General features: G+C 37.8%; 1 protein-coding gene across 4 annotated transcripts in view; it reads right to left on the bottom strand.

The window, feature by feature from the left end:
* The window catches only part of zbbx (zinc finger, B-box domain containing), a 49,902-nt gene extending 32,819 nt beyond the window's left edge, over positions 1-17,083 (bottom strand). For 3 of the 4 annotated variants that reach the window (XM_067508564.1, XM_067508567.1, XM_067508566.1), the window contains exons 1-7: positions 16,907-17,083; positions 15,905-16,023; positions 15,331-15,444; positions 5,331-5,433; positions 4,943-4,994; positions 3,882-3,997; positions 1,014-1,109 (exon numbers count right to left, since the gene is read on the bottom strand). In XM_067508564.1, coding sequence (XP_067364665.1) covers positions 1,014-1,109; positions 3,882-3,997; positions 4,943-4,994; positions 5,331-5,433; positions 15,331-15,444; positions 15,905-15,954 — 531 coding nt within the window. In that variant the 5' untranslated portion in view covers positions 15,955-16,023; positions 16,907-17,083. Of the gene's footprint in view, positions 1-1,013; positions 1,110-3,881; positions 3,998-4,942; positions 4,995-5,307; positions 5,434-15,330; positions 15,445-15,904; positions 16,024-16,906 lie in introns of those variants that run through there. The other variant, XM_067508565.1, reaches the window with a different exon arrangement.
* Positions 17,084-17,563: the final 480 nt, after the last annotated feature.

Raw genomic sequence — 17,563 nt, forward strand, 5'->3', positions numbered from 1 at the left:
ACAACTCTCAGTACACACCACCTACTAGAGCACTTGAGTGAAATTTCATTTGCATGACCACATTTAATACAGCAAATTACTGTTTTAAGGCCTGAAGAACCCCATGTTGAATCGGCATCAGTCGATGTTGGCCCGTCTGTGAATAATACTATTTTGATTGATAATTGTCAATGTAAAACATCCAGCATATGATTCTTTTGATAATTTCAATTTTTTTTTATTATCATGAGTAACTAAATGACTAAGTTACAGTATTCATCACATTACTATTTATTGCTATACTCCTATATTAAAAAAATAAAATAAAATTTCCCACTCACCCTTTCTTTTCTTTTTTTGGGGGGGGGATGTTCGATGTCCGAGGGGGTATGACTGTTGTTTTTCTAACTCTCATTAGCAATGAGGTAGATGTAGGAATTGAGGTTGACCGGGAATTGAACCCGCCACACGCGACCTACTGTACCAAATTGTATATTTGTGTGTACAAACACACACATTTTGTAGATTCAATACAAGTGTGTTGGCTTTGTTAATTAACTCACTGCAATTGATGTGCTGACTTGTCTCTATCTCATCTTTACCTGACTGTTGCTGGACTGCAGTATAAGTCTGTCTTTCTTCATTAATGTGAGCATGTGATTGGTGTGTAGTATGTATGTGCATGTAAGTAACCAGAATAACCTTTTGTGATTAAAGGTTATTAGCTAATGAGTGTCATTTTGTTACTGAAGAGCAGTACACAAACAAATACACACATAAATGTACAGTGCTGTCTTTTTCAGTTAATTGTGCATGTGTGTGTGTGTAAAATGGAGAGAGCAGTAGAGAGATGAGGGGTTGAGATGAGGATAGTCAAAGATGCAGAAGAGAGAAACAATGAGTGAACCAAAAGGAAAATGGGATCAAAAGAGATATTATTAAAAGTGTTTCAAAAAGAAAAAGAGAGAAAAACAGGCAGAGAGACAGTCACAGAGGAGTGTATATAAACTGGATGCACATGGCAGCATGCTCACCTGAATGGGGATCATTCTGTGGAGCTTCAGTGCCCCCTTCTGATGAAATTTGGCAAAACAGCCAATGCAGAAGTTCTCTGTGCATTCAGCACACATCTACAGAGCAGAGAAACATAATGCAGTTAGTGTGTGTAAATATGTGGACGAGCTAGATGTGAAGACCTGTGTTTTTTGTTTCTTAGGGAAGCAAAAGACTTTGATATAATGACTGTATATGTGCATGCACATATACGTATATATATGCACATATACGTATGTGGTATGTAACATGCTTATTTGCAGTCACAAGCCAAACTAAAGATATCTTCTCCTTTCCTTCTACCCCATTACCCCAGCCTTGCCAAACAAACTTTAACAGGAGGGATAAATATTGAAATGGATTTTTTGGCAGGATGCTCCAAGGTGTGTATGAGGTTGTGTGTGTGCATGCACATGTGTGTGTTTTGTGTGTGTGTATGTGAAAAAGAGAGAGTGTAAGAGAGCGAGAGGGGGAAAGGGTGTGTGTGAGTGAATGCATCTTAAGGGAGGTCATTATCATTTCTATCTGCTAGAATCCAGTCTTATTAGTGGGGAAAAGTCCTTGCATCAGCAGGTTGGGGAGATAGGCCAAGACTGGGTGGAAGGAGCACAGAGGAGAGGCCAGGAGAAGTAGAGACAGTGAATGAGAAAGAAGGATATTGGAAAGGGGGAAAATGACCAAGGCTTCTTAAAATTCAAGGAACAACAAAATAAGAGACAGCAATCATTTAGGTATCTTTGTTAAGGCCCATCATCAGTATTACTGTATATCAAATTCAGAACCTAAAGTTTATGTCACTCCCTGAACAAACTACTGTATACAAATTCAACTTTTACAAAATAGAACTACTGTAGGTCTCATTAATTGGAACCTTCCTGATTGGCCCATTCCTTATTCACTTGCATGTTTACTACTTTTTCAGCTGTTTATGTGTTGCTTATTGTCATAGATAATTTGGATTAATAAAGTAATGAAAAACAATTCACCATGCCATAAAAAATTATTGTGGATCATTTAACTCAGTCTTACAGTGGAGTTTTCTACTGTGACCAATTGATCATTCACCTTTCTTTTAATGTTTTATGTCACCCTTTTTCTTTTAGTTCTTTACTATTTGTTAGTGCATAGTGCTCATTCTCTTTCACCACGCGTGCATGCATGTGCGTGCGCGCTTCCACATACAGCTACAGCTGCAATACTGCCCTTTAATGGTCCCCTCTCAGGCCTGAGGATAAAAGACAGCCACTCCCCGGAGATGTGGCATCCCTATCAGGCTGCAGGTAGCATATCACTGTGCTTTCCTGTGCTATGCAAAAGGAAATAAAGACCTTTTTTGCCTGGTTGGAATACAGCACAAAGATAGGGGTACAGTGTTTGTGAGTGTGTGCATGTGCATATGTAGGTTCGGTAAATCCTGTGCCAGTATGTGTGAGACATAAAAAAAAAAAGACCAGATGTGTATGTGGTTGTGTGTTTGAACGTGTGTGCATTTCTGTGCTTAAGTGCAGTTCCAGGCAGAGAGGCAGAGACAGAGTCGTAACGCTTTCCATTATCGCCATCATTATAGGGCACAAGGGCTATCCAGAATGTGTGCATGTGGCTGGGTGGGTTGTGTGCATTTGTGTGTGCATTTAGCCTATGTGCTTGCCCAGACTACTATAAGCACTGCCATTATACCCATCACTATGGCGCACTGGGGACACTGGGCCCTTCATTGAACAATTCAGTGTCATCACCATCAAATGCACTATTATCACATTGCATTTTAACACATGTGCTGCACTTAAAATAACTTATTCCACAACAAAGGGGGCAGAAAAATGGTGGTTGTCAGCTCAATCAGTGCAGCCCCTCCCTCTCCTTAATTTCCTCTATCCATTACCCCTCGTTCTCTTTCTTACCGTCTCAACACTAAACTCTGCAAGCTTTGCAGTCAGACATAGGATAGAAATTACACTCAAATAGCTGAGGATTTAGAAGGCGGAGATGTGGGAACAACTGGTCATCAAGCATGCATTACTCATTTCAGTTTGCCACAGTCCATTCTACACATGCACATACAAACACAGTAAAAATCCCTTCCTTTTCTTCAAACATGAAGGTGGAGGCCACAGTCCCTCCTCCTAAACAGTAGTGGATGAGGAGCGAGAAAGAATAAACAATGGCGACCTCAGAGGTCTTGAGCATCGATAAATGGATCCAGCTAAACTGTTATCAGTGCAAACACAAACACACAGATCAGACAGCGGAGGCACAGTGAAAGAGTGACAGGGAAGTGAGTTTAAAAGAAATATAAACATGACTGAGGGCGTGGAGAAATAAAGGCAGGTAAATGTCAGAGAGAAAAAAAAACAGGAAAGTGAACACAAGGTGTTAAAGTGTAAAAGAATGATGGGTAAAACACATAATTCATAGAGGAAGATGGAACCAGATTAGGAGATAGAGGGCATTTGGATGGCAGAGGGAGATAACAGCTGATTTAGGAAGAAGAGAAAGTAACAGAAATATACAAAGGCGGAGACAGGCGGGACAGGTGACAGTAAAGAACCAGAAACAAATGGACAGATTCAAATAATTGGACAGACGGGTTAAAAAAAATAAGGAAAAGAGGGTCTGAAACATAACTGTATGTGCAACTATCGGTGTAAAATATACATTTTCAAATAAAGCTAACTTATATGAGCTCAGTTCATTAAGACATGACAAAGTTGACTTCAGTGACATTTGGAGTAACATTTCTCTTTTTGGTCACTTGAGAGCCTGAGATCTCTATCTAGAGAGGATCACCAACAAAAAAATTACACCAAATTTAACCATACAGTCCATTGTGTGCATTTGTTTACGCATACCAGTCCAGCAGTCTTGACTTCACACTGTCCGCAGATTGTTCCCCTCAAACTGTTTTTTCTCACTGTCCGAAGACTTGTGGTTGGGGCCAGTGGAGGAGGAAGTGGCCGAGGTGAGGCTATAAAAAGTAAGTATACTGTTGTTAACACTTTGCAAAGGGATTCAATTTGATATCACTGACATTTAAATATATTTCTCTATTGTTGTCTAGTTCAACCAACAATCTATAGGCACAAGGACAATGTAAAAAATTTAGCAATTTATTTTTTGTACAAACAAGTTATAAAATGTTTTTACAACTATTTGGAATTCATAGCTAGTGTTGTGAAATGCATAATATCAGGGGCGATGACATCCTATAGACCAAGTGCATCCCCATGCTATGGCAAGGATTAGTGATATATAGGCCTAATGATATAAACATAGCCTCACAATTTTCATATTAGTCTAAGTACGTTATGTAATGTAGTACCATACTTAATGCGCTAACTAATCAACTTAATGAGCAACAAGTTCAACTGAGACAAACCAACCCAGACAGCCATCAGAGTCCCAATGAGCAGCAGACAATTGAAGACAGGGTTCAGTGATGGCACTGATTTCAGTGTTCTTTCTTCTTAAATTTCAGCCAGTTTCCATTTAATTAAGGTAGATTTTATTGAGTTGGTTTGATGTCTATAGATGAAAGAATTACCACTCAGTTGTAAGTTTATTAGGCTCAAACTAAGTCAGTCTAATCCAACTGTCCCACAGTAAATCTTCCTTCATGAAAATGATAATGTTCAGTTTGTGTTCAAATTGAGAAAAGTTGATTAAGTTTTAGATGCTGCTTTTTGTGCTGCTCTGAACCGTAGTGCAGACAGGAGATTTTGTTGTTAAGTCAGTCCAGTATGGTGGACAAAATAGAAAAAACTCTTTCATGATAACGTCCCATCACAATATGTCAATCTGAAGGTTTGAATTTACAATGCAGTTGGCATTTATTAACCAAACAGTGACGAATAAAGAAAGTTGGTTATAGACAAGAGAAACTACTGAACCCAGTTGGCTGTGAACTACTCACCTGTCAGTGGTTCATCCTTCAGCACACGGATCTTCACCCTTCCTGCTGACAGCTGTTGAGGAAACAGGTAAACAAATCAGTGGCAACAGGTTGTACACATTCAGTTTCCTAACACATGAACAGGCTTCTCTTAGTTTATGTGTGTATTTCTGTATATAGTTTAAATAATGTTAAAAAGAAGTTAAAAAACACACAAGAAATGTTTTTTTTAGAGTTTAATAAATCAGAGAGATACTGTGTACTACTGTAGTTTCTAATAATGCCAATGTACAGATCATAATTAAATTAATTTATGTCATGGCATGTATGACTGCACCAGGTTAATTATAGTGACACAAAAATTTGAGGTTAAATACACAAATTACCACACTGTGGATTTCACTTTGACCTTTTGGAGTCTGTTCTCCATGTTATTCTTCGTGCTGTTTGTTATGGAATTGGTGTTTAAAGAACCACACTGTCCAGATTTCCATCTAAAACCTTCTGAGTGCCTAATTAAAGAGAGAGACAAAGAGAGAGAGAGTTTGGTTAGTTGGCAATTGTAAATGAAAAAATCTTGAAATAATCTACACAATCTACACATATACACAATCACAGCTACAGAAAATGCTTCTCATTCAGTTATTGTTCTCTATTTTTATGCAGAAATACTGAAAACATAAAAGCCACTATTCAACATGACTATCAGGACAAGATGTGAGATACAGGGGCTGAAAACATTGCCGATCCATCATAAAGAACAATATATGTAACAAACTTTTTCTTATGTTTTTTAAAAAATTCCCATTTTCTTAGATGGGTTTTGTATAACGTAGCTGTTCAGATAGCATACAGTATAAACAACAAAACAAATACAACAAAGTGAAACGAGTTGACAGGAGTTGTATCAGACTGCAAGATTTAATAAAAGTAACCAAGTAAATAGTCAATGGTCTTTATTTAAACTGGTCTTTTCAACTGGTTAAATAAAAGGTTAAATAAATAAATAGCTTTCTTTCCTTGTACTTCAAGTAGGTTAAAAGGGTATAAATTCTAATAACAGCACCAGGCTAATAAATTATTCTAATTAGTATAATTTCATATAACAACATCAACATAAAAAAGTAACAGAATCACATAACTATCCATCTGTCTTATGTGCCAAAACTTTCTCATTGTCTGACTCAGTCGAAGACCAGAAAGACTAGATTTAACAGGAAGAGAAAGATTACAGACAATGCAGGCAAAATAAACATCACACCCAAAACCAGAAAACAAAATTAACAGATGAAAATATAAAGCCATGAATGAAAATTTGGATACGCATCTCTAGATATACACACAAACACGTGTAGGATGCTACTGTCATTTATAGAAAGTGAATAAGTTAAGAGGGTTCCTCATTCAGACTCATGTTGTTGAATTATTTATGCTATTTATGCTATTGTGATGTCTGGCTGTCTTTGAAAGAAGTTTATTTTCGATTGAGCTGGCAGCCTGTCGAACCTAAGGAAGTCAGACTTGATTTGTGTGTGCATGTATGTCTGTCTGTATCTGTGGGTGTATAAGTTCCCTAAACCCCTGACAGTGTTGCTATGCCATGCTGACACTGAGGGTAGGTGTCAGGTAATCACCCTGGTGACATCACCTTGGCAACTGGATTGTCGCTAGGGGAGACAGTTGAGGCACACCCCTATCATTGCAAGATGACAGGGCATCCCCTCAGGTCCAACAACCTGGAAGGATAAAGTGTGTGTTTTTGTATCTCTGTGGACTTTGCATTAGCAAAGATCTCAGTTTCTAAACCAAACAGACATATCCTTAATTACAATTAAACACAGATTTCAAAATAATATTGTTTTTAGAGACATACAGATACAATCCTACAGTCTTACAAACACGGAAAATATATGGTACACACACACTTCCATCAAAAGCTATTACACTGACTGAGTGTTGTTGGCAGCCCACTCCAAACTGCAGTTTAATCAGCAGTCTCAACTAACAATGACCTTGTTTGCACTTAGTTTTAAAATGTGTTTTGGTGATGTGAAACCAAGTAGACTCTGTACATGTCTGTATATCTTTGTGTGCCTACTGTATATATTGTATGTAGAAATGTGTCTCCTAGGTCTCTCAAAGGTGTCCAACAGCTCAATTGTGTTTAGATATATTGTTACTGCTGCATCGCTTTGGGACATACAGATATCACAACTTTGAAAGACAAGCGAAGCATTTATATTGCAAAGACTAGCAAAAATGTTTTAAGAACATGTGTACATTTATTGTTTATGTTTATGCTCTCTTTTTTGAACTTGGCACGTTCTAACCAAAACCACCACCATTTCTGGCACTGTTGACTCTTATGTTCCTGCAACTTCCTTGTCAGGGAAGCATTAGCATTTACAATACAGGTCAAATGCCTCCTACACCACCTCAGCAAGTGGTTCAGGTGATCAGTCACAGTCCATCTTGGGCGTCGTTTAGACCTTTATTTAGCCCTTGTGATCAAAACAAGGTCAAATCGTGATTAATTTTTTATGTATGCAAACCCAGCAGTTACTTGCAGTGACCTGATAACACCTGGAACATTAAAAAAATTTCACATCACAGACTATCATCACTATTTGCTATGCAAATTGTACTGCCTTGTGGATAGATCCTGCATCCTTAATCATACTTTGCATATTAGAAACACACCAAATGTGACATGAAAAGCCACCTTGTCCTAAAAGAAAAGCAGAAGTACAGTGAGGACTACAGTTCCACTATAGCTTAATGACACCTAATATTTCTGACATTTTGCAGTGAAAGGAGAATAAACACCAATTCAATGTTAGCCCAAGACAAACACCATCTGTCAAACCATGACACGCTCAGGCCTGGGTAACACAAGGACATACATATAAATACATAACACAGCTATCATCTTTAACTGACCTGTCTCACCAAAAGAGTAAAATGTGTCACCATTTGACTCCCGTATGCACACATACTTTGAAGTCGAATGCCACAATTATCATGTCTTTTCTCAAGCCCCTCTCTCCCAGCATGAGATGGAGAGACATGGCAAAAACAGATAAAGTTAGGGTGGACTAAAAACTTACCAAAGGCAAGAAAGATTTAGATATAAAATCCTATAAATGAACACATAAATGCGTTTTAGTCCAGTAAAAGTAGTGTGACCGCGTTAAATGGTGACTTTACTGATATTTAACTTCTTTCTTTTGGTTCTAGTTTGAGGAGTAAATATAACAAAATGCCATAACACTTTAATCTGATTTCCCTAAATTAAAAAATCTCTCTACTTGTAGATGAAAAACTCATCATCTGACCTACTAATGATGAAAACTCCCCCTGGTGATGTCATCTGGAGGAGTTTTTCCAGTTAGAAGCAGAGAAATATTTTTATAGAGGGAAGTTTAAAGTCATTAATGTACATTTACACCCTAAACTAAAGCCATAGAAAGCTATTTAAATTTTTTAACACACACACACACACACACACACACACACACACACACACAAAATCTAGTCAAGGCTACAATACATCAAATCTGTGGCTCTGCACTTCTGCCCAGTAAAATAAAAATTTCGACTTATTCTTTGAATGCATAGGTGAAATTAGTGTGTGGATGTGTGTAGCCTGGTACAAAGACAAAGTCAACAATTCAGGACCTCTGCAATCTAACAGAAAAGAGAGAAAAACAAAGGAACATAAGGAACATAGGGAAGCCACACTGCATGAGCATAAAAATAGAATATCCGGTAAAGGTTTGTCAAAAGTAGTCTTGCATTTTCTTAAGTGACCTTCACATCATACACCAACCAATCCGGGAATAGTTAAATAGTAGTTAAAGTTAGTTAAAGACGGGAAGTGACTAATCTAGACACTGGCACTAAGGAACCTAGCAAAAGAGAATCTGATTAAAAAATGAACACAAAACATATGTATAGAACACAAACAAACTACTGCAGACTAAAGTTTCAAAACATAGATACCAAAAACCAGACTTAAGGGAATAATGTCAGCTTAGTCAGAATCTGCATTTGCTAACACAAATTCAAAAACTAGGAAATAGCCTGGACAAGGCTACAAACCAGAGAAACAGGTTGTGAGAGATTACTGGCTTTTTAAAGAGCACAGGACATCAAGAGAGGTTGTATAATGTATGAAACTTGTATAATGTATACATTCATTCAACACAGGCTGATATATTTCAAGTGTTTATTTCTTTTAATTTTGATGATTATAACTGACAACTAATGAAAACCCCAAATTCAGTATCTCAGAAAATTTTAATATTACTTAAGACCAATACAAAGAAAGGATTTTTAGAAATCTTGGCCAACTGAAAATTATGAACATGAAAAGTATGAGCATGTACAGCACTCAATACTTAGTTGGGGCTCCTTTTGCCTAAAGCACTGCAGCAATGCGACGTGGAATGGAGTCGATCAGTCTGTGGCACTGCTCAGGTGTTATGAGTGCCCAGGTTGCTCTGATAGTCCTTCAGCCTTCAGCTGTTCTGCATTGTTGGGTCTGGCATATCGCATCTTCCTCTTCACAATGCCCCATAGATTTTCTATGGGGTTAAGGTCAGGCGAGTTTGCTGGCCAATCAAGAACAGGGATACCATGGTCTTTAAACCAGGTACTGGTAGATTTGGCACTGTGTGCAGATGCCAAGTCCTATTGGAAAATGAAACCTGCATCTCCATAAAGGTGGTCAGCAGCAGGAAGCATGAACTGCTCTAAAACGTGCTGGTATACAGCTGCGTTGCCCTTGGACCTCAGAAAACACAGTGGAGCAAGACCAGCAGATGACATGACACCCAAACCATCACTGAGTGTGGAATCTTTACACTGGACCTCAAGCAATGTGGATTCTGTTTCTCTCCTCTCTTCTTCCAGACTCTGGGACCCTGATTTCCAAAGGAAATGCAAAATTGACCTTCATCAGAGAACATAACTCTAGACCACTCAGCAGCAGTCCAGTCCTTTTTGTCTTTAGCCCAGACGTTGTTCAAGAGTGGCTTGACACAAGGAATGAGACAGCTGAAACCCATGTCTTGCATACGTCTGTGCGTAGTGGTTCTTGAAGCACTGACTCCACTGAAAATCCCCCACATTTTTGAATGGGTTTCATTTCACAATTCTCTCCAGGGTGCGGTTATCCCTACAGCTTGTACACTTTTTTTCTACCACATCTTTTCCTTCCCTTCGCCTCTCTATTAATGTGCTTGGACACAGAGCTCTGTGAACAGCCAGCCTCTTTTGCAATGACCTTTTGTGTCTTGCCCTCCTCGTGCAAGGTGTCAATAGTCGTCTTTTGGACAACTGTCAAATCCGCAGTCTTCCCCATGATTGTGTAGCCTACAGAAATAGACTGAGAGACCATAAAAGGCCTTTGCAGGTGTTTTGAGTTAATTAGCTGATAAGAGTTTGGAAAAATCCTTTCTTTGTATTGGTCTTAAGTAATATTCTAATTTTCTGAGATACTGAACTTGGTGTTTTCATTAGTTGTCAGTTATAATCATCAAAATTAAAAGAAATAAACACCTGAAATATATCAGTCTGTGTGGAATGAATGTATACCTTATACAAGTTTCACTTCTTGAATATAATTAGTGAAATAAATCAACTTTGTGAAAATATTCTAATTATATGACCAGCACCTCTATGTACCCAGCAGTAGCAGTAAAAATTAAAATGGGGATAAAATGTTTTATGACCTCCTTGATGACAGTTCTGCAAAGTCAAGACGGATTAGAGGGACTCTACAAGAAAACAAATCAGCAGAGCATTATTAGTCAACAATAACCTGTCTGAATAGAAATAACTAATTTTCCTTTCTAAACAGGAAAGTCACAGAATAATTCTGAACATGATATTATCTTTTTTTTTCAGCTACCGCTTACCTCTCAGCCACAACATTTACAGAGTACACTAATTTCTGTATTTACACACTGAGCCAGCTGGGTATTTCTCCTACCTTTAAAAACACACCCTCTCACACACTATTACTTTCTCGCTCTATCTAACTGGCTCATACACAAATGTAGAATTGTTACCATGTTTGTGCTCTTGAATCCAGGCTTTTCAAAAGATGTCACCTTCCACTCATTAAAAAGAGCTTGCACACTGACTAAGAAGTAAAAATGTTCTACAGATAAAAAAAAATGTACATTCTTTGTGCAAAAAGTGATACAATGAAACAAAATTAATGTTTTGGTCATAGTTGGCAAGGAAACTGTGCTATAGAGCCTCATTACTTCTTGTGCGTGTGGGCATATTTTTTAATAGTTTTTCTGAGTTACACTTAAATGTAAAAGTTCTCTCAAACTAGTATGAAAGTGTATTGCTATATTTCAAAGATGTTTAGAAGAATCGTGAGAGTTACTTGACTTGTACTTGTGTAGTGCCCACCTTAACCTGCAAAAATTCTTAAAAAACGCAAACACAAGTGCCACTATTTATCGACCACTAGAGTCCAAAATACAAACAGGCAGTCAAGCACACACCTTGTCGTATCTTAGGGCTGGTGGAGCAGTAAATGTAGCAGTATTTCAGTGTGACAGGAAGCAATGTGTTTATGTGCTTATCGTTGGTGCAGCCCGGGAAAGATGGCCCTCTCCCCATGCTGATGTATAGGTCCTTAATTAGAGCTAGGCCTCCGCTGAGACACGAAGCAGTATTTGTTCACAAGGACACACACAACACATTTACTAAAACAATACATCAACACATCAACTTACAATTATAATCTAGTGTATGCCTACCTTGTATGTGATTATGTATAAGTTTTAATTGACACAAAAAACATCACATGGAAAGAACGCCTTTCAATATACCTCAGATCACTGACGTTGTAATTAGCCGTGCTGCCTAAAAAGTGTGTGCCTGTGTGCATGTTTGGGCGCTTTGCTTTCTGGCCATAACTCTGTGAAGGAATCTGCATGTAATATACTGTAAGTACACTGTACTCTATAACCTCACTTAGGACAACACATCTTGAAGTTTTTAGTACAATGATGTGATATAAGATGAACTCGGAATGTGAGATAAACGAATCACATTAATAACCAATGTTTGTCTTCATTCTGCAAATTAGAATGAATTAAAAAGAGTCTTAATGGGCAGATATATTCTGTAATGAGAGAAATTATATATATATCAGTGAGCTCTGCAATCTATTTTAAATTAATGTAAAGATATGCATGTAAAGTGTACATTTTAATAGTTAGATGTACTCATATGGTATGGGCCACTGTAATTCTGTTATACCCTGGCATGTGTTTGTGTGTCTGTGGCTGTTTCACTACTGTATGTTATGCAGCTACATTTAAAATGGTGTAAAGCCTAATGTCCAATTTAAATTTATAATCAATTATTTTATTTTGAAACCCAGACAAGACATGTACGCTTGTGTGTAATATTGTGATATGCCACCTGTTTAGTGTGTCAGCCTTTTCTATATCATTCATTCATTCAGTTACTGTGGAGTAGATGTGACACCATGATGATCTAGCTGTTTCTGACATATATCTAAAACTAGTTTATAGGCTGTTTTCGTTTTCTAAAAAAAAGAAACAAATCCCTACATTCACATTCTGCCGAATGATCACGACAGGATAACAGACAAAATACTTTCTCTTTTGTCATGATGACACCTTTTATTTGTCCTTTGACAAGTGAGGACATGTATATGGAAAGAATGTTTGAGAGTAGCAAAAATATTTCTTTTCATTGCTTATGATCGGTTTGCACACTGACTGAGGCAGTTTCACCGATTTCGGCCTGGCCTTTGGAAGAAGAAAATACTTAATCTAGCTCAGAGAGAACAAACTGTATTTTTAAGATCTCACTGAGATCAGCCGAGACTTGAGTGAATATGAACACCTCTCTTAAATTTAGAAAACAAAAACAAAAATCTGACTAAGAGAAATCACATTTAAAGATAGAAAGTGTTCACGTGAAAAAACAATATAACATATGGTTTGTTATAAATGTGTATGCCTATTGATGCAGCTCTGCAAAGGTATTGTAAAGTTATTTGTTATTTGTCTCAAGCCCCTTTATCCCCTCTCTGAAATTACTCTAAAGAGTTGTGACAGTAAATGTTTGATATGTTGCAAAGAAAATGTAAACCTCGTTGGAAAAACTGCCATAATTAAGGAGCATGTGAGGCAAAATATACGGCAGACATGTTTAAACAGGACTTGTAGTTTTGGACTAACAAAAGGAAAAATACTCAATAATAGCCATTATTTATGTTCCCTACATACCCTACCTTCCCATCATTGTCTTTTATACTGATTCCATTGAAGGCAAAATACAGTATGAGGCAAGTTGTTAGGACTCAGTGTCTGTAGGCTCAAGTGACCTTCATGAAAGTTCACTATATAAACTTGAGCCCACTTCATCTACCATATTAAGTGGCTGCTCCTTTTGTTTTTCTTCCACTCCAACCCTCTCTTGACCTTTACAGGAAACCTTTTTAGGAAAAGAGAATTCATTGACCTCCCTCTGTCTCATTTAGCACCCTCCTTCGTCCACCTCTATTACTTTGTGTCTTTACTTTCTTTGCTCTTTACCAGCTGTTGCGATCTTTCTCCCAGTCACTCCATCCTGTGTCTCCTTTAATCCCCTGCCCTGTTCCCTACGTGGTTAACTGTTGCAGTCTGGATGTGGTGTTTTTGTTTGGTACATCTATATGTTAAGCCTCTTATCTCCTAAATCACTGTATTCATTTCACAGCCCCCCATTGCTTGTATAGACTTTCTGTCAGCAGCCCCCTTCTCCTTTTAGTTCTTCCCTTTCCCTTTTGGTCCTCCCTGATCTTTCTTGTTACCCGCTGTGATTCCTGGCCTCCTCCATCTCTTTTTGTCTGTCCTGTTCTTTCGTCTTCCCTATCACTGTTTTTTTGTGATATTTTACGAATGTAGCACCCTCAACATGTTAGGTGTCAGTATATTCCTACTGCTCTCATGCACCCATAGGTTTAACTATTATTTTCCTTTGCCAGACCAAAATAAACAATTCTCAGTATGCCATTTTTTTTTTTTTTGCTTTTCTGTGAGTGTTATTATGATAATTTATTATGATTATGTTTTTTTCAACAACTCTTCATGTGGCTACACCTTCCATGAATCGAGACAGCACTGACAGTTACTTTGACCAAGACAATAATAAATTTTACAACTGAACGGAGTAAATCAAATACTGTATATACTCCAATATTCATTTAGATTTTGAGACATCTTGGTCTAAATTAAACCTCCACTGTTAAAGGATAATTTAAGCTGGACTTGATAGAAACTTGAGAGCTATTTATGCATATGGAAAAGACTACTGTTCTCTAAATGTTTTCCTGATTTCCGCAGGCTCTGCAAATGTTTCTGCCAGAAATATGACCATGCGACAAAGATGAGAACAACTGTTTACAGGCTTAGTTTCGTCAAAAAAAAAAATAATACAGTTCAGACTCAAACTGCGACTGTGGCGTAGGAAGGTAGAGCGGTTGTCCACTAATCTTGCAGTTTGCTCCTCCAGTGAGGATGAGCTGGAGCATGAGACTGAACCCCAACTTAGTTGCTCCTGGTGAGCGATGACCAGCTGCATTGCTTCACACACACTCTTTGTGTGAGTGTGTGTGTGAATGGGTGAATAAGAAGCAGTGTAAAGTGCTTTGAGTGCCAATATGTAGAAAAGCACTTTATAAGTGCAGACCATTTACTCATAAATGTATGACCCTTCTGTGAATGCACTAGACTACATCACTTCTGAATCAAAGTTACATGCATTTGTAGACAAAGTTCACTCTTTTCTGTTCTTGTGAGCTATGGCTGAGGAATATGATATCGGAAAATCCGTACAAACTAATAGTTGTGTCAGACTTTTTTCACTGCTAATAGCCACAACTAACGCTTTTCAGAGGAGTCAGTAGAAATGTGGGGGGGGACACTCATCTATCGCTGGTTTCTTTAAAACAACATAGATAAATACAAACATGACCTATGTTGGCAGGAACAAAACTACATTGTCTGAATGACACTGGAGCAAAAATACACAAACTTGTGTCCCAACACATTTTTCCCGGCTTATGCAATACTGAAATGTCATTAATCTAAGGTAAAATTTGAACACTTGAAGCATAGACAGTGCGAGGACAGTACAATCACCTGTGTACTGTGTAAATTTGATCCTTCCCTTAATGTTTTTTGTTAAACTCTATTACACTTATTAATTACTATCATTTTTTTCTCTCCCCTCTGTCAATTGTTTCACTCTGCTTCTTCTGTCTGCTGCTTTCTACTGTCTTACTTCAAATCTGACCATCCTACATAAGTCTCGCCCTATCTCCTCTTCTCCACCCCTCCCTCATCTTCTTTAATGCTGGTACTCACCCTCTCTCCTCCTTCTCTTTACTCATGCTCTCTTTTAGCTGTTGCAGTTTCTCCTCCATCTCTTTACTTTCCTGAGCCAGAGTCACAGTCTCCATTTTCAGTTGTTGCAGGTTCCTATAAAAACAAACCCAAACACTTTTTTCAAATATTTCCAATCAAACATACATCAATCAATCATAGAAATGACATCCTCTGCCAGCTTGGACAGCCAGGCTTTCATAAGTATTTTCTCTGTTGCACTAGCAGATCCATGTAGCCATGACCAATCAATACTTGAATCAATTAGTCACTGGAACAGGATACCACCAGGCCAGACATCAATTCAGCCCATTACGTTTTGGCAAATGAAAAACTACAGTAGACAATTTGATTTAGTTCTGCACTGGGTACAATGAAGAACACAGATTCACTGTCAGCATCCAGGTCACATAATTTACCTTGTTCATTTTGTTTGATACTCATTCTCTGGGCAAAATTAGAATGCGAACAGTTAGAAGGAGTATGGCAGCCAAGCAGCCCTAATGGGCCTCCACCACATGCCTTAAATCAAATCATTGATCTTATCTCATCTTACCTGGCATTGAGCTTCACAGCTTTGGCCTTGTTGTTGTCATTTAAATTCATATCTTCTTTCTGGGGGCTCAAGTATTCCTTATGCGTATGCTGCTATGCTTCTTTCACAAAAATTCTCTTCTGCAATAAAAAACAACAGTAATAGCATAAAACTGACTATCATGCTGGGCTCATGCTTCACACTGTCATACATAAATACTGCTGGAATGAAAAGCACAACAGAAGGGACAGATTTGCTCAAATGTATAAAAGGCAGTTAAAACAAGAAATCCTGTGTCTTTAAATTGCATCTAAAAGACTTATACCTTTGACAAATTGCTGACAACTCGTTTAGGCAGTAAAAAGCCAATTATGGAAAGCAGCCAGCACAGTAAGTCAGATATAATACAGTATTTTGTTATAGCAAGGCAGCTACACAAGGCAGCAAAGTCACATTAGTTACAGTACTGTAAGCTCAAAGTGGGTAAGACCATTACATTTCTGATGAAACCTGCCCACCAGACTGTTAAACTGCACAGTATTGCTGACTAAGATCGAAACTGTAACAAAATGTCAACTTGTGTGACACAGTCACCACCCAGCTTAGATTTTTATACAGAGGACATATAATATAATATAATATAATAACATGAATGAGGGCTCAGTTAAATGTATCCATTGAAGCTATGCCAACACAACAGACTATAGGGTTCAATTTAATTCAAATGAATATTGTTATTGACACGTTGTCTTTGCGTGAGAAGTAAAAATGTCCACAGTCAAAACGGTCTCCTATGGATATTGTAGACATTTTGTAACGGACACACCTGGCAAATCTGTTTGCACTCTATTACTTGTTGACATCAGCAGCAGCTTTTAAAGCTATAGTTTCACCTCAGAAGACAGACATACGGGTTACCTGACAGCAAGCTACAGTAGCTAGGAAACGTAAAGCTAAAGTTACAACACATTAGCTAACGTTAAACCTGAACTTAGTTACTGCTGGAAACAGAAAACAGCCTACCTTAATATCTCCGAGACTGTCCGTAGTTTACCAAGTTTGTGTTGACTTCAAATTTTTATTCAACGTGTGTTATTGGTATTACATTAAAACAGACCTAACAGTCATTTACGGTCTTTATTTTAATAGACAATGTTTAAGTCCACAGCACGCTCCAGTCGTTGTGCTCATAGCGTTTGTATTGGACTCCCGTTGCTATGAAAACAAATGTTCTCGCGATAGTGCAGCAGCAGCCGATGAGGTTACCTGGGATTGCGTATTGTTTGTTTGCATGATTCGACGCGTGCTTGTTGTAATTTGTTGCCGGAATTTGTTGCCAAATTTTCAAATTATTTTAAAATAATTACTATAGTATGCTCTTGTCTGTTAAACATCGGATTTAAAGACATCAAATCCCCCACTTCCTCAGTAATCATGGGCAGTGGGAATTTCTTTCTAATTAAAATCCTCACAGCATCAAGATCAAAATTTGTAGTTCTGATTTAAGCTTTAAACCGTCATTATCTTTTTATTCAACAGACGTAAGAGTTGTCTTCCAGTCCATCAAAGATGATGTTCTTTAGATCTTTTATTTTGACAAGCATTAGAGATCAGAAGCAAAATAATTTCCCATTAGACCCATAAATATATGCATTAGAAATAATGTGATAAAAACAGTGA

Source organism: Channa argus, chromosome 6, assembly GCF_033026475.1.
Source record: "Channa argus isolate prfri chromosome 6, Channa argus male v1.0, whole genome shotgun sequence".
NCBI classification, from domain to species: Eukaryota; Metazoa; Chordata; class Actinopteri; order Anabantiformes; family Channidae; genus Channa; species Channa argus.